Source organism: Brugia malayi (assembly GCF_000002995.4).
Source record: "Brugia malayi strain FR3 genome assembly, contig: Bm_v4_Chr3_scaffold_001, whole genome shotgun sequence".
NCBI lineage: Eukaryota > Metazoa > Nematoda > Chromadorea > Rhabditida > Onchocercidae > Brugia > Brugia malayi.
Genome location: NW_025062477.1, coordinates 5,123,571 through 5,145,447, shown reverse-complemented (window position 1 = coordinate 5,145,447; position 21,877 = coordinate 5,123,571). Strand labels below are relative to the sequence as shown.

General features: G+C 26.7%; 2 protein-coding genes across 2 annotated transcripts; both read left to right on the top strand.

The window, feature by feature from the left end:
- Nucleotides 1-1,646: 1,646 nt before the first annotated feature.
- Nucleotides 1,647-12,602, top strand: Bm9322 (putative phospholipid-transporting ATPase IA, putative; the record flags this gene model as incomplete). The annotated part of the gene is made up of 24 exons (XM_043080035.1): nucleotides 1,647-1,811; nucleotides 2,283-2,427; nucleotides 3,516-3,623; nucleotides 5,067-5,197; nucleotides 5,284-5,361; nucleotides 5,541-5,690; nucleotides 5,989-6,106; nucleotides 6,612-6,694; nucleotides 6,801-6,920; nucleotides 7,023-7,113; nucleotides 7,246-7,385; nucleotides 7,559-7,606; nucleotides 7,941-8,072; nucleotides 8,319-8,423; nucleotides 8,722-8,910; nucleotides 9,092-9,169; nucleotides 9,522-9,632; nucleotides 9,762-9,959; nucleotides 10,172-10,250; nucleotides 10,397-10,458; nucleotides 10,738-10,794; nucleotides 11,135-11,340; nucleotides 11,842-12,005; nucleotides 12,502-12,602. 24 exons carry the CDS (start codon nucleotides 1,647-1,649, stop codon nucleotides 12,600-12,602), a joined length of 2,859 nt encoding a protein of 952 aa, XP_042935969.1.
- A 1,703-nt stretch (nucleotides 12,603-14,305) lies between these two features.
- Nucleotides 14,306-21,243, top strand: Bm6557 (Uncharacterized protein; the record flags this gene model as incomplete). The annotated part of the gene is made up of 15 exons (XM_043080034.1): nucleotides 14,306-14,376; nucleotides 14,637-14,913; nucleotides 15,427-15,539; nucleotides 15,704-15,836; nucleotides 16,130-16,258; nucleotides 16,363-16,547; nucleotides 16,792-16,975; nucleotides 17,368-17,500; nucleotides 17,837-18,038; nucleotides 18,280-18,455; nucleotides 19,403-19,563; nucleotides 19,710-20,015; nucleotides 20,388-20,548; nucleotides 20,758-20,855; nucleotides 21,161-21,243. The coding sequence occupies 15 exons, from the start codon at nucleotides 14,306-14,308 to the stop codon at nucleotides 21,241-21,243; spliced, it is 2,412 nt and encodes an 803-aa protein (XP_042935968.1).
- Nucleotides 21,244-21,877: the final 634 nt, after the last annotated feature.

The window sequence follows — 21,877 nt, the reverse complement described above, 5'->3', positions numbered from 1 at the left end:
ATAATAGCATAATTTCTTTCTTCCTTTTTTTTCTCGTCCTTAATTTTTTCTACATCTATCTGTTTAGATTTAAATTTTAGTCTCAAATTTAATTAAGTTTATCTAAGTTTAGTTTATATAATTACATAAATTTTTAAAGGAGAGGAAAAGTTATTTATGATTATTCGGTTAATTAATTTATATCACAAATTAATTATTTAATTAGCAAAAGATGGAAATTATTTCCAGATGTTTTGGCATCAAAATCGTTATCTCACATCTTCACATATAATTATTGGACGAGCAGATTGGAAAACATCAAATTATGTCTCAACAACAAAGTATAACATTATCACATTCATTCCTGTATTTTTATTTTATCAATTTAAAACATTTGGAAACTGGTTCTTTCTTATGATTTGTATCGTACAGGTTGGTATAATGTTCTTATCTTATTTGTTTAGCATTTTATTGTATTAGCATTATTTTAATTGCTATTATTGCTAGTACTTAATGGAATAAAAATAAAGGGAAATTAAAAAAAAAGATATATGCTTGTAATTATTTTACATATATGTCAATTACTTATGTAATTATTAACTTATTTAATTATATTCTTTCTTCTTTATTTAGTTATATGTCTGATAAGTAATGATAAAATGATTTGCTTCAAATTAATCAAATAAAATATTCAATAAAACTTCTTACTGATATTTCTCGTTGACAAAATAAACAACATGAAAAATATTTTGCCCTTGCGATGATAGAAATATAAAATAAAATTTCTTGGTATATAACAAAAAAACTAAATCATTAATTTTATTTTTTTATTATTAAATATATTTTATTCGACTAATTCCATTCCTTTTTATTGTATGCATAATTTTTTTTATTGTACCAGCATTCATTTATTTAGTCTTTTATGTTTATTTTTTGAAGCTATTGAAATCATATTACTTAATTATTTTCACCTTTTTTCTTGACAAAATAAAAGTTAGAATTTATTTTTAGTTTTTTCCAAATTTAAATCCTTACGGTACGAATACAACTATTGTACCTCTTGTTATTATCATTCTAGCAGCGGCAGCAAAAGAAATTTTCGAAGATTTTGTAAGATTAATTGTATTAATCTTTTTTTGTTCTCGTTTATTTCTATCTTTAATATTACTGTAATGTCGCATTGATTATTAATATCTATTATATAATTTCATTACCAATTTGAAATTGTAAATTCGACGGAGTGAATTGATAATTATTTTATTTCTTTTTTTCTTTTTGCTATTCTTCTTTCAGATCTATTGATCCTTTCCTTCTTTTACAATTTTATTATTATTATTATTTTTTCCTTTGAAATTCAGTTAATTAATATGAATACAATATGAATTTGTGTTATTTTTAAATTTTGACAATTAAAGGGACGTCTGGTAGCAGATCGTCGCGTAAATCGACAATTTGTGTTAATTTGTATACAAGATGAATATGCAAAAAATTGGAAATGGAAAAAGATTCATTGGGCTCAAGTTTAACTTCGCTCTTTAATTTTTGCTCATTTTAAAATTGTAAATTTTCATTAAGAATAAAATTAAAGTAATTAATTAAATATAATATATTGAATCGTAGATTGCTATATAAAATTTCAGTTAAAAGTTGGCCAAGTAGTGAAAATTATGAAAAATGAATTTATCCCAGCAGATATTGTATTACTTTCATCAAGTGAACCAGCTGGTGTAGCATATATTGAAACAAGTAATTTGGATGGTGAAACAAATCTGAAAATTCGTCAAGCATTACCACAAACTGCTCAAATAATTGATGATGATGATAGAATTATGGTTGATTAATTTCATTATAATCATTTCATATCATATTATTATTTCTTTTTTTATCAAATTTTAAGATCAATTTTTTAATTTAATTTATAATAAAGTGCTGAATTTTGATAAATGAGAAATTTGATTTATTTTATTGAATTAGTTAAGTTAAATCGAATAAGATAAAAAAAATTATAAAAGATTTAAAATCAAAAATACTGTTTGCTATTAATAAGTTATTCATGCATGCTATTGTATTTTTATTTTTATTATATCTGTTAGACTATTATTACTGTTATGTTATCTGCTATATTCGAATTTGCGCTTTGATGAAATTAAAACAAAAATTCAATAACTTTAAATAAACTGCCTTTTAAATACTTTCATGTCATTTCTAATTTTTGTTTACTACATCTTTTAAGACATTTTTTGTGCTTCTTCGAATTAATTTTTCACAATAGAAAAGAAAAAAAGATAAACTTTTTATTATAGGCATTTTGTTCATCGTTATCGAAGATAGAATGTGATCCGCCAAATCCAGCACTATATGAATTTCATGGTGTTATTAAAATTAACAATTCATCTGAAGTATTAAAAAAGGGAAATGATGAAAATTCTAAAACGAATTGTTCCCTCGGTTTGTTATTTTATAACTAATTAGTTAGATTAATTAGTTAAATTAAGCAATGGTGAATGATTTATTTATCTGATGAAATAATGTATTGAATAAAAAGAAATGAAACTTAAAAAAAAATGATCAGTTAGCTATAGATTAAATCAAATTTGTAATTGATCGTTTGTTACATTTTTTTATTGTTGTATTTATCAGCACAATGATCTTTGTTTGTTGTTATATTTATTTGTTCAGTGATTTTCTTCAGTGATTTTTGTTTTTTAGTTTTTCTTTTATTTTTGCTTTTGTAGTAGTAGTAGTAGTAGTAGTAATGGTTGCTGTTGCTGGTGACGCTTGTGGTTGTTATTGTTGATACTGGTAATGCTGATGATGCTTTATTGTTCATTTTGTTACATCGGTGTTGTGGTTGATGTTGTTATTTGTTATTGTTTGTTGTTGTTGTTGTTTGTTGCTGATGTTAGTGGTGGCAGTAGTACAGCAATAATTGTTGTTGTTTATGTTATCGCACTATATCTACACTTCGCTGAAATTCTCATTTATCAGGAAGAATGTGTTTTTTAATTCTTTTTAAAGTGTACTTAGCTTCAATTATAATATAATGACTATATAAGTAAAATCCAAGAAAAGAATTAAATATTTTCAAATTGCTCAATTTACAGTTTTTATGCAAAAGTTAAGTGCTATAAATTAAATGTTTGATACAAATTTGTACCACTCTAAAGATACATACGTTTTTTAATGAACGGATAGATAACTGAATGAGTGAAACAGTCGATTTGAATAAATAAATAAATAAATATTAGATAAGATAAACCATTTGGAGGAGGAAATATTCAAATGTTTAATTATGATGGAAGATATCTTTCAATAATTGAAAAATTAACTAGGAAAAAGTTTTTTTTTTTTTTTATTTGCATTTTTTTAAATAATTTTTATATCTAATTTCTTCCGGAATATTTATATATTATTCAACAATTTCGATTCTATGCTATTGTTTTTGGCTACTCTTAGTTCTCTAGTAAGAATTACAGTTAATTTACTCAGTCTTGAATATTTTTTAACAAATTAATTTATGATGAAAAAAATTGCAGGAACAAATCAACTATTGCCTCGTGGATGCAAGCTACAAAATACTGATTGGGTCTGTGGTGTTACGGTATATACCGGTCGTTGCACAAAACTTGTACTGAATACAAGCGGTACTCGTACAAAAGTGTAAACTTACTTTTCATTAGCTTTACAATTTAAAATTGTGGAATATTTTTATAATTTTAAATGGGATGATTCTCAATAAAAATAATATTTAAGCATGGATTTAAAAAACAAAAATCTTATTTAATATAAAATTAAATCTCCGGAAAATATTTGTCTTACAATCATGCGATTATCTAAATTATCCTTTAACCATTTATCATTTTTCAAATGCTTGTCATTGTTGCAATAATTTCACTTAAATTCGAATTAGTTAGTCTAAGTCACTACCATTATTAAATCTTTCAGATTTTTATACAAATTTATAAATATCGAAATTTAAAAATAAACATGCAGTACTGCTTAATATTAGCTAACTGTAATGAATAACAATTAATTAGCAGTCCAAATTTATTTAAAGTAAAACTTGCAAAGTAAATTTTACTTAAAATAAGCACTGTTTACTTAGAAAAAAATCAATTGGGAGATGTGATTAAAATTAATTTACAAATATATTTGATATATTTTTCACATTTCCGATTTTATCTTATGCAACAGTTTTGAATTTTCAATTGAACTGCCTCAGTCATTGTTAAATACTTGCTGTTACTCATTTCATCACTTTATTAACAGATTGAATTTCATCTTCTTTATCATATAATTAAGTTTATTGATTTAATTGGTACTTTTGCTTTTTTTTTTTTTTTTTCAAATTTTGTCTTTTGCTCTTTTCTATTTTTCTATTTATGACCAATTAATCATTTCAAATTTGAACAAAGTTTAATAAAAAACGAAAAAATTTTAGCAATTAGCTAGTTGAATTTGTTTAGACGAAGTAAGCTAAATCTCGAATGGTAATATTTAATTAAATTGTTTATTTCAAATCTTTTATTTACTATTTCAAATATTTATTAGCAAAACATATGCACTTATCACTCTTTTATTTTTTGTTTTTTGGAGTTCATTAGTGGAACGAATAACCAATTGTATGATGATGATTCAATTTGGATTCTTAGTTTTTATGGCATTATTTAACGCATGCATGGGTTGTAGTAGTATTAATAAAATGTATTATTATCTTCCATATTTCCATGGTATTTAATTTTTTTTTTTTTTTGGTTTATTAAATTTATTTTTATCAAAGCTAAAATTAGAATTAAAATTTGAATTTAAAATATTAAAAGAAAGAAAACAAAAAAAAAAAAAAGAACAAGAAATAATAGAAATAAAAATATGATATTTTGCAAATCAATATGTTAGGTTTTACTGATGATGTTATTAAATTATTTAATACTGATTTCATATACATATAAATTTCAATAATATTTACATTTTGATGATTGAATTTAGGTTTTTCATTTGTTAAGAAACAGAAAAAAAAAGGGAGAGAGGAAGAAAGCGGAAATATTTTTGATGGAGAAATGATTTCATATATATTTATTTAAATTTAGGAAATTTTCGTCGTTTACACATCTTGCCAACACTTGTCGGTTTAATAATATTTTATTCTGGTTTAATACCGATCAGTTTGAATATTACACTTGAAATGATTCAATTATTCCAAGCTTATTTTATTCAACAAGTTTGTGCTATCATTAACAATTTATATATTAAAAATGATTCGAAATGAATTTTAAACGGAATAATTATTGCTGTAATATCTTTCAGGATTTAAATCTTTATGATAAGAATTCTGATATAAAAGCTGAAGTGCGAAGTTCAAATTTAAATTCACAACTTGGACAAGTTTGTTTTTGTAAAAGAAAAAGAAAAAAAAATGGATTTGTTTATTTGATCTAATAACTAAATTATGGTATTATTATTTTCACGTTATTAAATTATTTTTAACTTTTCCAATTCTTCTTTATATTTATCGAATTATTCAACTATTCAAATATGTGCATATATTATTTGATATGTTTAAGGTACGTTATATTATCAGTGATAAGACAGGTACATTAACACAAAATAAGATGCGCTTTAAAATGTGTACCATTGGTGGTATTAAATATGGTTCAATGATGACAGAGAAATTTACTGATGAAGCAATTCTTGATGATTTAATCAATAATGCTGTTAGTAATTATCAAATAATTTCTTTTAATAATCACTAAAAATCTTTTCTTTTCTTTTTAATTATTCAATGATTTACAAATCTTTTAATTATAAAGTAAAATATCTCAATTAACTTCCAAAGCTATCTGTTTTGTGTAATTTTTAATATAAACTCATTTTTTATTCTTGTGATTTAAAAAAATTTTCATGTATATCGTATTTAAAGAAGAAAAATGCATTTTCAAATTTTAGAAATTTTTCAAACTGTTATTCCAGAAATTGAAATCATTTCAAAAATTTAAATCCTTTTTTTTAAAGGGTAATGCTAAATCTATACGTGATTTTTTAACGTTATTAGCAATTTGTCATATGGTTGTTCCGGAAAAAGTTATAAATTCGGAATTAGAAAAAATAATTTATCATTCACCATCACCGGGTATTGAATTTTTTGTAACTTAATTTCTGCTATAGATTGATTGTTTCTCTTTCCATATCTTTTTTTTTTTTTTTACTAAGGACAGAAATTTTCCATTTCTACTTGAGAAAACATAATTTTAACTTTATAAAATATATTGCTCTATAAAAAAAAAAAAAAAAAATGAAAGACAAAAAAATATCGCAGAATTAATAATTGATCATTGAAGTTTTACCATTTGATCTTCCTCTAGTGGAAACATAAAAATGAAAAAAATTTAGACAAAAGAATATAATCAAATTTAAGAACTAAAGGATGCAACTTCTCCGATATTAAGTTTAGAAATAAAATGGTGGAATTTAAGTATTAACTTTAGAAAAAAAAAAACTTAAATTTTCTGAACAGTAAAGTTGGGGAAAAAAATGAAATTTTCTGGATAGTAAATTTAAAGTAAAAAATCGAATTTTCCGGGTAGCATTTACTTAAAGAAATGGAATTTCCGGTATAATTCGCAATAAATTTTCAGATGAAAAAGCATTAGTTAAAGGTGCAAAAGATCTCAAATTTATCTTTCATACACGAACACCACAATGTGTTTATATTGAAGCTGTAACTATTCCTTTTTTTCTTTCAATTTGAAAATTTTAATTTATATAAATTTTAAAATTTTTATTAATAAAATTTTGTTAGTTATTGAAATTTTTTTTATTAATAGATGGGTAAGCAAGAGAAGTATGATATATTACATATATTAGAATTTACAAGTAATCGAAAACGAATGGGTGTTATTGTACGATGTCCAGATAGGAAGTTAAAATTATACATTAAAGGAGCTGTAAGTTAAATTATTAAATGTTTAATTTTTAATTATTCATTTCTTTCTTCAATTTATATTATATTTTTATTTGTTCATTTTAGGATAATGATTAAATTTTAGGATAGCGTTATTTTTCCACGATTAGCGCTAAATTCTGATAAGTATTCAGTTAACAAAACAGCAGAACATTTGGTATATTTTGCTAATCTTGGTTTGTCTTTCCTGTCTCTCTCTCTCCCTCTCATAAATTATTATATTTTAGAATTATTTCCATTTGAATAATTTGTAATATTAAATTAAAACTTTAAATTTAATCAAAAAAAAAAAAAAAAGTGAAATTTAGGTTTACGTACGTTATGCATGGCAATGTGTATTCTTAGTGAGGAAGAATATGAGAAATGGGAGCCTGGTTATCATCGCGCAAGTACTGCACTTGAAAAACGTGAAATGCTGATTGAAGAGGAAGCGGAAAAAATTGAAAAAGTTACAATGCAATAAGTCTAAATTCCGAAGAATTTAATTTAGCTAATTAGTTATTTTGAATAACTAATTAGCTAATTTAACCAATTGTGAATTTATATGATAATAAAATTGAAAAAAATTTGCTCAAATGTAACAATTTTCATTTTTGCTTGCAATAACTTTATAAATTGCAGAATCTTGAATTACTTGGTGCATCAGCTATTGAAGATAAGTTACAGAAGGTATAGTGATAAATTCATTTTTAAACAATTCTTTTTTTTTTTGATAACAGTTATAATTAAAATGAAATTTATAAATCATTTTTGTAAATTCTACAAGAGGCGAAGAATGTCAGAAAAAAGACTTATTAATTAATTAATTTTTTTTATGACGTAATTTTGTTGAAATATATAAATTGATTAACAGTTTATTTACATTTGTATATTTTGATGAAAAGAGTTAGCATCAAATGCACTGGTTTTAAAAAAAGAAAAATGATAGTATATTGGATTTTTAATGAACTAATTAGAAATCTAAAATGATTGAATTTAGAAAATATCAGGAAGACAATTGTAGGATGTCAAGAAAACAATCGAACATTTGATTGAAGGTGGTATTATAGTTTGGGTTTTAACAGGTGATAAATTAGAAACAGCACAAAGTATTGGCTATTCATGTGGTTTAATTGATCCATTCACACCCATTCTGGTATATTTCGAGTTATTTAATTTTATTTTAATGTTGAAAATTTTATTCTCAACAAAAATTGTAAATAAATTTAATAAGTTTGAGTGAATTCAAATTGTAAATAAACTATTGATAAATGAACGAATGAAATTTTTTCACTTACAAATTTATCATATGAAATTAATATTATTATTTAAGCAAAAAAAAAAAAAAAAGATTAAATTATTGTTTAAATATTACAAAGAGCAATTCAATTTGATTATTTAGGTACTTGGCGAAAGAAATGCCGAAGAAACGGCTAACAAAATTAACATATATCTTGAGAATTTTGCAAATAAAAAAATTAAAACTTCATTAATTGTTAGCGGCGAGGTTTGTTACAATGTAAAAATTATTCAATTTAAAAAATACAAAAATGAAATTTTTTTCTTCATTTATTCTATTTAATTTTTTATTTGATTTTTTTTTTTTTAAAATTTTTGCTACTTAATTTTTTGACATACATTATGATTTATGGTAGAAAAGTAGGATGAAAATGAGAATAAAAATAAAAAATTTTTAAAATTTCAAAAAAAAAAACGTATAAAATTAAAATCATTTCAGTTTGAAATGAAAGAAAAGATAATTTCAACTATTTAATGAATATATTATCAATGTAATTAATTTACAGAGTCTTAATCATGCTTTAATGAAGCAGTATAAAATGCAATTTTTACACCTGACTTCTTTATCATCAACGGTTATTTGTTGTCGTTGTTCACCGGCGCAAAAGGCCTCTGTTGTAAAAGCATTAAAAAATTGGTCCGATGGTACGGTACTAGCAATTGGCGATGGTGCTAATGATGTAGCAATGATACAGGTGAATAATCAACAATTAGTTTTTTAATATGACATAAGCATGCAGAGAAATTTATGAAAATTTTTCAAAATTTATTCTAATCAATAAAATATTAATAATGAAATTATTTAAAAGTTTATAAAATTTTTTTTATGTTTTTTCTTCTTATTTTACCTTATTTGTAGTAGTATTTTTATTGTAGGAAGCTGATATTGGTGTTGGAATAAGTGGTGAAGAAGGTTTGCAAGCATCACTTGCAGCTGATTACTCTATTGCACAGGTTTCTCGTGTTTGCTTTTTATCATCATTATCTATCTCTACCATAATTATCCATCGTAATCAATTGTTATTAACTATAACAGTTTGATATGATGATATTTCAAAAATATATTATAAAAATTTTCATATGTTTGAAATTTTTTTTTTAAAAAAAAAAAAATAATAATCGCTTATTTTTGAAATTTAGACTAACTGAATTAATAGTCCTATTACTTTTACTAAATAATTTTAGTAAATGATTTTTTTTCTTTACTAAATTTTACTAAACAATTTTTTACTACCTAAAAAAATTTTTTTTAGGTTAAGAAATGAAATAAAACTTTTCAATCCAAACTGTGCTTTTGCATTTTTAGTTTCGATTTCTGGAACGTCTTATATTTGTTCATGGAGCTATTAATTATCATCGTATCACAAAAACTATTTTATACTTTTTTTACAAAAATATTGTTCAAACTCTAACAATGGTGAAGTGTTTATTTCATTAGTAATAAATAAGTAATCAAATTTTTAATGGTAATTAAAAATTCTGCTATTTTTACTAAGTGATAGAGTTGTTTTTGGTAGTAATTGATTAATTTATTAAAGTTTTGCAGTTCTTTTATGAATTTCATACATTATTTGCTGATTCGGCAATAATGGATAGTTGGTCGCTGGTAATGTTTAATATATTTTTTACTAGTTGGCCACCATTGGCAATTGGTATTTGGGATCGATTATTCCCATTTGAAGTGATGATCGATTATCCAGCACTTTATCATTTATCACAGAGTAGTGAAGGATTTTCGCTTAAAGTATAACTTTTTTATTCAAAATTTCAATTTTTCTTTCAATTTCTTTTTTAAATTTTTGAAATTTTATTCTTGATTTTTACTGAGATTTTTAGAATTACTGGAAAATCTAATATCATTCACATACTCAGATAGCTTTGTCAAACTTTTCACTAATTTATATAAGTGCTTAAAAAGTTTATCTGACAATTATATATACTTAATATTCATTTTAGGCTTATTTTATCTGGGCATTCACTGGCCTAGTGCATGCTACAGTAATTTCTTTGATTGCATATCAAACATTTAAAAATGGTAAGAATTGAAAAGTATTTATTAGTGTTTTTCCAATTTTTTTTTTATTTTTTTGATAACTTTTTTTTTGAACCTTCAAAATTTATTTAATTATTAAATTATTGAATTAGTGTAAATTATGACAAATAAATAGAAATTTATTATAGATGTCATATGGTATAATGGTCGCGTGGCCAATTATTACGTCATGGGAACCGTTATTAACATTGTATCTTTAGAAAATTTATGTTTAATCAAATAGAATGAGTATTTATAAATTTAAAATTGCAGTTTCTTTTTTGAATTACATTGATAGAATTCTAATTCATCAGCAAAAAAATTTGGATTTAATTGTTTCAAATTGATTTAAATTTAAGTAACAGTGATTTGTAATTTATTATTTATTAATAAATTGCTTTTTTATTATTATCAAATTGTTGCAAAGATAGCAAAGAATGATCAAAAAGTGATCAAAAAACAAATAGAAAAAAATGAATTAAACTTTTAGGCTGTTGTACTGATCGTCAATTTAAAGGCTATTATTGAAACTGACTCTATCACCATTGTAAATTTTTGATAAGTATTTCATTTTATTTGAATTAATTTTAAAGAAATTTCATTGCTTTGATTGATAATAATCCAAAAATTAATAATTTTTTTGCATAAATTTCTTTCTTTTCTATTTTTTTTAGTTAACTGATTTCCAGATTATAAATGGAAGTAATAAAAAGAAAAAAAAAGAAGAAAATTTACCGTATTTAATTTTAAAACTTTATAATTCTGTAAAGAAATCTTAAAAATTCATAATTTTATATAGGATTTTTAAAGTTTTCTAATTGTTTAAAGAACACTTACCTATCATTAGCAATTTAACTTTGCTCATTTCTAATTATTCTCATTTATAGATGTCATGGATAGCCCTATTTGGTTCAATCATTATGCTATTCATTTTCTTTTTTTCCTACAGTTTAACATCACCTGCTAGTCCAATTATCAAAGTTCAACCAGCCATGGCTGATACTATACTTCATGTACTGACTTCACCTGTCACATATTCATATATTATATTTGTCACATCAGTATCTCTATCATTCGATCTAATTGTTAAATTGTATGTCTTTTTTCTTTTAAATATTACTTATATCTCATATAAATTAAAATATTTTGTTTTCAATTTTCAACTATTGACATAAACTTTTTTCATTCATTCATTCACAGTAAATTACTTTTATTTACTTAATTTCATAGATCAAACTATTCATTAACTTGAAATCTCTCAAGCTTTACATTTGTTCTATGAAAATTTCCAAAAAAAGAAAACGGTAACAAAATCAGATGACACATTTGATGATTAAAAAAAATTTTAATTACAAAAATATATGAACGAAATCAATAAATAATTTGCGGAATGACAAAAAAAAAAAAAATTGAAAATAAGGACGAGTATTATAGCTATATAAATACATGAAGGAAATTTTCCAATTAAACTTTTATTTTTATATAAAATGAATAATTCTTATATATATATAAATACAACAAGATTGATATAATTGAATAATTCAAAAAAAAAGAAAAGAAAAGAAAAACAAAAGCACTATAATATTACTTTCAGATTACAAAGATCATTGTATCGAACAATTAGAGACGAAGTCGTTTCACGAGAATTTGATGTGAAACAATTCAATGATCTTTATTATCCACTTGTTAAAGTAAAACAAATTGTTACTAAAGCGTCTGAATCAGCTTTGAGCCTTGTTAATATACAAACAAAACAACGTTAGTTGTTTCTATTTCTTCTATTTCCATTAAAATTTCAAAAATACTTTTTTGTTTTTGGCTTTTTATTAATATTTAAATTTATAAAATTGTTACTAAAGCATCTGAATACCTTAATATTTTGAATTTAATTCCCTTTTAGTTTATACATTTATCACTTTGAATTAACACAAAATTGCTTCATTTTCACCTTTTTTTTTTCCGTTTTTTAATAAATTTTTGTTGATAAAATTTGGACACAAGTTTTAAAAAATTTTCATATTTCTATTATACTTTATCCATTCATATGTAAGCAGTAGTTTTCCTTTTTCTATGTTAATTGCTGATTTGTTTTTTATTGTATTTGGAAAAATTTGACATTATGTTAGTTAGATAATTTTATGCAAGAGAAATTGGAAAGTATTAGTTAATTTAAAAAACGAATGGTTTAAATCAAAATTTTAATCTGTAAGAAGATTATTTTCAAAAGATTTTTTTTTTTTTTGTTTTCTTTTAGGTGGCTATTCATTTGCTCAAGAAGATGAACCAGCTATATCACAAAGTGATGTTGTGCGATTGTATGATTCTCGAATGCCAAAGATTTCTAAAAACCGATAAAGCATAGCTTATCGAGAAAGATGAATCTAAATTTAAATTTATGAATAACCTTACAATGAGTAATATATTCATTAGATGGTATTTTCTGATGTTCGCTGTATGATAAAACCGGAAATCTTAATATGATCATCTCTAGTAGAATCGTTTTAAATCATGCAAAGTGTTAAAATGGAAGCAAATTACTTAAATCTCAAACTTTTAATAAATTTTCTTTTAAATAAATTTTCAAATGGATTATTACAACCTTACCCTCTGTCAAATATTCAGAAATATTCCCAAAAATAAACAGTCTAAGCAAATGAGTTTAAATTATTTAAATAGAATTTTTAAAAATTTTGAATTCAATACCAATTTTATTTCAATTTATACTTTCCAGTTAAAATTTCAATTCAACTAACAATTGTTGACTTCATTCATTTTCTCTTTTTTTCCACATTTCAAAAATCAAATTGAAAAATCTGAGAATTCATTCACCGTCATTTATTTTCAGTTTTCTAAGCAATTTTTATTTTATCTCAAAATTGCTTATTTGAAAAAAAAAAAAAAAAAGAAAATATTGTTCGAAATATTACATCGATGCATGCATATTGCAGGAATTTAATGTCAGCTAGCCAATATCGATTATTAATTTGTTTTCTTCCCGTCACTCCTTTTTCTTTTTTTGTTATCTTAGATATTATTTTTGTTTCAAATGAAATTCCTATTTTAAGACAAAAAATTTTCCAATGCTTTTGATTTGATAGTCGAGAATAGATAATAAGCAAAGGATTTGCTTGCATTTTTACTACGCACATTTAATTTCAGTTGGAAATGCATACGTCATATTTCCCTCAATGGTTTCATTCACAGTGAATTTACCAATGTATCATTTTATAGAACTTTATTCATTAGCATGACAATTCAACAAATAACTCAATTAATGAGGTAATTAATTAACAATTTCATTTCATCATACCACGTATGTATATCATCAAAAATAATAATCTTGCATAAATATTATCAATTACCCCATGCAATGGAAATGTCGTGAAGTGAAGAGACGTATATCACGTCACAAAAGCAAACTGTGTGCGCAAAACGTCGTATAACCTAACAATTAAGATTACACATACGTTAACTAAACAACGTCTGCGTGACATGCATTTCTTGTGTCTGTAAAATTAAGCTGCAAATGCTAAACAAATACTCACAACGATTACTTGCCCCTGATATATTTAATTTGGCTCAAATTAGCATTTCAGAAATAAGTGCGGTGAATTGTGTTTTTTCTCCCTTTTTTTCTCGTTATGGTCTGGGAATTGTGTTCATTGTTACGCACACACACACACACAGAGAGAGAGAGAGAGAGAGAGAGAAAGAGAGGGGGAGAAAGAGAGGGAGAGAAGAGGGAGAGAAAATGGTTGGCGCGTATGTGCTGCGGTAATGTCCTAAGTTGTGATATAAATTTTAAAGCTTTATTTTATTAGTAAAAATTCATTTAACTACATTAAATTGCCCTTTTTTTTTGTCATTTCATGTTTTTTTTTTTTTATTTCTCTAGTGTTTTTGAACAATTTATGATAAAAAAATGTTAATAATGTTTATCGTTTCAGTATGAAATTTAAATTTTTCGGGATTTATTCTTTTTTTCTTTAAGTGAAAAATATTTTTTTTGCTTATTTTCGATTGCTGAAATTGTCGGAACTTCAAAAATTGATTGTTCGATGACCGGCGAACAGTTGTTGTCATCTCATTTTAACGATGTTTCATCACCATCATCTGTGCTGGAGAAACAGTATGTTCATGTTCTTATATGCTCTGTACTTATGTAGAATACATCATGAAAAGATTTCCGCTTCGATGATTAATCCACTGATTTTTCTAGTGGAACAGATTTTCGGAATCTTTTTGAAATATTTGCTTAACTAAATAAGTAATAGGGATATTAATCAGAATAATTTGACAAAAGGAAGCATTTCTTTCCGGATTAGATATCCTATGGTGAGCAAGTCTTTCATAATAATGCAGTAGTATTAATGAAATTTAAATTTGCAGTGTACTAACTGGGTCTGATGCAGTTGTTCAGTTTTCTGGTGGCACACATATTGTGCTAAACGTGGATGGACAGACAGATAAGCGACCTCGTGATCGTGATTCGTCACGTGTTTATACTCGCGTTCTTAGTGAATATAAATGGGCAAGCGAAGAATGTTACAATGGCCGAATATTGGCAGTTCATAAAAATTTGATTGCTTATCGACTGTTTAATGAAAGTACAGGCGAAGCAGTTCGAGTCCTAGAGCATACCACTTCAAAACGTCACCTTATAAAAGTAAGATTTTTGGTGATTCAGTGGAAAAAATAAAAATATGAAATTCCATTATTCAAAAAAATTTTCCGTTTGATAGGAAAAATAGGGGAAAGTATTGAAAAGGATTTCGGAAGTGAAATAAGGGAAGAAATTTTAATATGAATTCCGTAAAAAATTGCTTTCATAAAACTGTCCTTTATAATTATTAAGATGATTTATATATTATAACTTTCCTTATCTGCAGTATCAAGACATATAATTGGTTTGATTCAACGTGTCTTTTGATTTACGTCTTTTTTTTTGAATGATTAAATGCAAAGCACAATCCATAAAAGAAGTTGCTTTCTTTGCCAAATATGAATTTTTTGATTGCTAAATCAGTAAGTCGTAACAAGCCACTGAATTTATTAATATACTTAATAGGATTTAAGAGCAACAAGAGAACATTTCTGAATGCTGTTCCATCAAGCAATGACCAAGCAGCTGTAGTTGGTATTCTAAGAAAATAGTTATTAGTAGTTAGCTTTTTTTCAGAGTTTCAAGCACCCAACTGCCGATTTACAATGGGCTCATCATGCGCCATTACTTGCTGTTATTGATGTTAATGCTAATCTTTATGCATACCATGTTGACAAGGACTGTATCGTGTAAGTAGAAAATATTTGACAAATGAAAAAATTTGAAAGCCGCATTAAGATTTTATTTTGTTATTTTAACTCATAAAGCTGTTGTTGTTGAAGCCCAAAATGTAGTTCATGTAAAGATTTTTTTTCTGAAATTTGATTTCAGTACAAATAAAAGCGGTTTTTAGAACAAAATATTTGAACATAATCCGAGAAGATAATTCTATTTCAATTAATGCTACTCCGCGAATTTCGTGGTGTCCATATATACCGGAAGCTGATGAACCACATGAGGAAATGCACATGATCGCTGTCTATTACGTAAGTTTGATTCCATCAGTTCTTTTGGCTAGCAATTTAAACTAATTAGTAAATGATAGATTAATGATTTTTCTCTAATCTTGCCAATAGTGCGAAAACCAAGATTAACCAAAACTTTTTAGTATGGTTTGAGTCATATTGGTAACCCGGAAATCATAACAGGAGCAAATGAATCTGAAAAGGGAAAGATGATTCAGAAGTTGATCCGCTATTCATTCCTTTTTTCATAATTTGGATATCTTAATTTTAACTTAATAAATCTGTATCATCCTTCTGCAGAAAATATTTTGCAGCGCAATACGGTGGAATCATTTTCATTAAGTATAATCAAAGCAGAATTACACTGTGAAGAAGTGACTTTGGAACAATGCGAAAAAATCAGTGATGCCGTTATGAAATTGCCGATTGATAATCCTAGCGCTGTAAATCCTTCATTCATTTCTTTTTTTTTACATTAATGAATTTTTCTTTATGGTTAATCACAACAGTTCTGCTCTCCACAACTTCACATAATCGCTCTATTTAGGAAGTGCAAGCAGTGTGTTTGAGTCCAGATGCAACAGCTATTGCAGTAGCACTTAATTGTGGCACTGTAACGTTTTTTATTATCGATGGTGAAGGCACGAAGTTTGCTCATCGCTGGCAGCCGGAACATGGTAGACATATTCAGGATCTTGTCTTCCTGGATAACATTACTGCATCGGACACACCGTACATTTTCATTTTCTTTTGGCTTATATTTCACTTTCCTTAGATACTTTAGACTGGTAAAAGTATTGCTAAGGTTATTAGATTTATTGCATTTTTGATGCTTAACTGTAAACTTTTTTCAACACTTGTTCCACAGTATTCTAGTCAATGCTGTAAGTCAGTTTATGAGTGCATGTAGTAACCACAGCAACATAATCGTAACTCTATAGATTTCTAATTTTATTAAATTTTCATTTGACTTCAGTGAACAGTTCTGGAAATATGCTATAATTTCAACGGAAAATGGTAAACGTATCCAACTTTATGACACAGAAAACTGGCACTGTATTGCTCGTTTATTATTTGAACCATTAGATCAATTAGGTAAACTGGCACTGAGTGTACATCCATCAGCAAAATTTATATTCCTCACTGATTACTATGCTGCAGTTCGTTTTTTTTTTCCCTTTTTTAAAAAGATTTTTAATGGCATTTTAAAAATATCAGTCACCTATTTAGTTAGCCGTGTCCATTATTATTTGATATATACTGACATATAAGATGTCAAATTCCATTAATTCACCGTACCATCGTATATTTTCTGGAAGGTTTGCATTTTATACGTTAAAAGCGGACATGAATTCGGATTGGTTGAATAAATTGCTTAATCGATCCAGGAAAACTTGGAAGCATTTATTGATGGAGAATCCGATTTTATTTTTTATATCGTATCTCTTCTTTGCTTAGTTTAATTTTTTTTTTTTTTTTTTTTCAGTTTGCTTTCGATTACATCTAATCATTAAATGTTAGATTTTTGGTCAAAAAAATTTATCTTTTGCAGAATATCTATTGCATCGAAATTGCTTATATTATGAATGCACCACGCTTTGTTGCATGTACAGAAATTACTTTCTGTCATCCGCTTGTTAATGTTGTTCCAATATCAGTTCTTCAGCAAGAAGATGCTCATCAGGGTTAGCATTTGTAAGAAAATTGACGAAATAAGGAAAGATGAATTCGTAGTAATGGTTAGGAAGGGACGATTCCGCAGAAAGTGGTAGATAAGTAGAAGACTAGTTCTTAATATTATATTGAGGACACGAGAGTAAGTCAGGTACGTGTTTACGATCATTCCACCCAGATTTCAATATGAGAGACTATCTTCCCTATATTTAAAGCTATGCTTTTTACAATACATTGTGGAAAAAAAATGTATTATATATTCCGGAAATTTCTGCCGTGCTAGGAATTCTAAACTTTTGGCGAAATTCCGGTCTTTTTTTTTCTTTAATTTTTGATTTTTATTATAGATTTCTCTCTTAGTGATGACGAAGTTTCTCCTGCTGATGTTCTCGTTTCATTTGTGGCTTTGTCTCAACGATCACTACTTCATTTGGAAGTTGGTCTAGAAAAGTCTCACTTGACGAATGGTGACGCTGGCGGTGGAGGTGGTGATGAAAACAACGACGGGCAAATAATTTCAACTTTAAATGTAGATGTTGAAGATGATGGGTATCTTTTATACCTTGAAGCTTAGTATTCTTTTTTTTTAATTTCGAGTTGTAATGAATTTTTGCAACTTTATTCTTGAGCTAATAGTTCTCTTCTCAATGAATCATAAGCAGATGTATTACAATGGTCTTTTCGTTCGATTAACTATGTTGGCTTCCTTTCAGTCTGATCTTCATGTTTTTGTGCAATTCGTGATTATATAGAATCTCTAGAAAAAGTTCTTCAAGGTTTTGTATTTCAGAAACAGTGTAGCAAATGGTGATAAAAGACAGCAGAAATCGGAAAATCTGGATCGTTTGGATGCTTTATATCGCCACTGGGAAAGTCTAAATCTAAATTTTGAAAAACAAGTGGAAAATTTTGAAAAACGGTTGAAAGAGGAAAGAGATCGAACAGATGCCGAAATGCGGCAGTTACGTAAGTATTACTATTTCAAATCATTGATACTGAAATTTCTATATCTCTCTCTCTCTCTTCTTGTCTTTCCCTCTCTCCTAGAAATCCATAGTCCAAAAATCTCTTTTAAATCATGCATATTTATTAATGCTTCGCTGCGATCAGTTACTCAAAATGATTATTATGATAAATTATTTCTATAAATTGAAGATGAACGGTTGCCAGCTCGCTTTTTTCAATTTTTTTTTTGACATCGAAGCATTAAAATTTGAACCAATTAACTGATGAAATGTATGCTACAGTTCTGTAGCACACTCACTGTAGCATGCTCACTGTATGCTACAGAATAGTGGAATCACTTATTGCTCTTTTGGCGACATAATTGACGATTATGCATTAGATGGGATCATTTTTGAAGAAATTATTTCCGTTAGCTTTCCAAAAATTGGCGATATAAGAAAGTGAAAAGACCTTCGCTGGTCAAAAAGTTGTTAGACTGTAAATGTGTAATACTGGATATAATTTCATCATTTTAATTAAGATTGTTTAACTTATTAATGTTGCTGTTATTAATATTATTGTCATTACTACTAGTATGATAACACAACACTGTTTCCAAAGTACTAGAGATGAGCTTTCTGATTGGAGGAAGAGAAGGAGTATAAATCTTAAGAATTTTATTTTAATTTTGGTGTTCACTTACCTCATTTACTCTGCCATTTATTTTTTGAAGAGGGTTAAACGAATCCCTTTGTATTAGATTCAATTCCTCCTGATTTTTTAAATTCAATTTCGTTTGATTTGTTGACCATACTAGCAACTTTTCCCGTCCAAAGGAAAAGATTAGGTGGTGAAAAATGCGATGAATGTAGGTGATCTGGGTAAAATGTTTTGTTGATTCATGAAAAATATTTTGAATTATTTTGTGGCTAACATCTCACAATTAATATTTGTTTGATTTTGCTTAGGTGAAGATATCGTGTCTTGTGATGAGAGACTGTTTCTGAAGCTAGAATCTTTGATCAATGAAAACAGGACATCAACAGTAGAAGCAATGCAAACCTCTCTCGATCTTAAAATGGATAGTGTTATTCAGAATCTTCGATCAAAAACTGCCGATAATTTTAAGGTTGGATTTTATAGTTCTGTTAAATTTGTAAAACATCTGGGCTTTTGATAAAAAAAAAAAAGGAAAAATTTTTTTCGAATGACATTTAAACTTGTTTTATAAATTTTCAAGCTTTCATAAAAACCAGTGAATAATATTTATCTCAGCAACAGCAAACTATGGATTTACACGTCGTTCGTGATGAGCTTGCTAGCAATATACGAGAAGTACTGATGACTTCGTTGATACCGATTTTACAAGATGTGTGTGTGTCGCTATTTCAACAGCTTAATGAAAACTTCCGTACTGGTTTGGAACAATATATGAAGCAAATACACACACTCTGTACCAATGCTTTAAGAACAAATCAAACAGTCCCTGATTCAATGATGACGAATAATTCGTCTTCTGCCGATCCATCAGCTCTTATGAATCTTATTGAAAATCAGCGTATCACTATAGCATTTGAAAAGGTTATTTTAAATTTCCTCCCTGAACAATGATATTTACTTTCTGATACTAATTTATATATATATATATTATTGGCCTAAAATAGTTACATAGTAGCATGTAGCATGAGCCAAAAGTCTTAATCATTTATCTGTATCCACGTACAATTTATCACAATATGGTTCACTTTGTTAAATTCACAAACCACTCATGATCTTTGAAATGTATTGGATGCTAAAAAATAGATTGATTTTTGGCTTCTGTAAACTTCGTATTTCTTTTAAAAGCCGTCTAATTTCTTTCATCTATTTCCAGAAATTCTTTTAATTGTTTAACTCTTTATATTCTTTATTTCTTCAAATTTTCAGAACAAAAACGAAACTTTTTTTTTTAAGGCATTGGTGTTAAAAGATTTTGGAGCTCTAATGTTTGTTTGCAACAATGTAGATCCAGATATAATTACCAGTGTCGAGCAGCCTATTCCGCAAAATATTTTGTTATGTCTGTTGAATCAACTGGCAACAAAACTGGATGGAGAAACGGATCTCAAATTTAGGTGTGGCATCCTCTCTTATTTTTCGTGCTAGGAAAATAGAACTCAAAGTCGGACATGCAATTAATTTCTAGTACTTTATTTGTTTCTTCAATAAAGTTTGTTCTTTATTTGTGTGTTAAATGATTAAAATCATGAGAAATGTACAGTTATTCACAGCACTGATTTGCCAATTCCATAGTTACTATTTGATTTTTTCCAAACTTTTACAGGTATATCGAAAATGTGTTAATGGTATTACAAGTAAGGGATCCTACCATTGCTGGTAGCTACCGCCATGTTTTAAATCGATTACAAACATCTTTAACAGGTAAAGCAGGAGAACAATGCGTTGTTATTATTTGCTAGATATAAGAAGTTAGCAAATGTGCGTGGTGAATATTGTGCATTATAACATAAGGATCATAACTTTATAAAAAAGAAAAAAAAACTTTATTAAAAAATTCGTCTTACTTTGGTTTGGAGCGCCTTATTCCTTTCAAATGAGACAAGTAAATTAGGTTGAATAAACTAATTTGAATTACCTAATCAGAACACTTGGATGAAATATTACACGATGCTCTGACATTTTGCAAGTTTAGACTGAATTTTTTTATTGGTTTAATTCATTTCCAGCATATATGGGAACAGATACAAGTGCAAATTTGAAGAGACGAGCACGAATAATATCACAGTTAGCAGCGAACTTACTAAAGTGAACTAAGTTTCTGTAGTGGCTCTATTTGCAGCAGAAGATATGCAGACTAAATATAAATTTGTATAAATCTTGTCAGGTTTTGTAATTTCTATGTCATATTTTATTTTGTTCTAAAAATAGTAATGATATGTCAAAGATATCACTGTGACAAAGCAGTCCTGATCTATTGCTTTCGTTCTGGCTTTCCAAGTTAAGCGTTGTATTTCCGTAAATAGGATTCTCTCATTCTCCTACATATATTTTTTGGGATAGTATGCGGGTTTAGATCTAGTCGGCCAAAAAATGTGTTAATTAACAATATGCTTGCCGGTTAAGTTTGAAACAATTTTCGTTACCATCGAAAGAATATTTTGAAAGACATTTTTTACTCGAATGTCTCAAAAAATATATTTTATGTATGATGTTTTTTTACAGTCTGTATAAAAGATAGGCAAAAATTTATGTGTGATTTCACTTTATTATACACTGAGAAAGTTTGGTGCAGCAGAGAAACCAAATATAGAAGAAAGTCAAGAAAGCATCAAATAAAGAATACCCTTTCTAAATTATGATCCCATTTCAGTCTTTGTGGTTTGTACAAACTAAGTTTGGTAACCTAACTCTCAGACTCCATGAGAAGTGTGCTATGGAAGTTA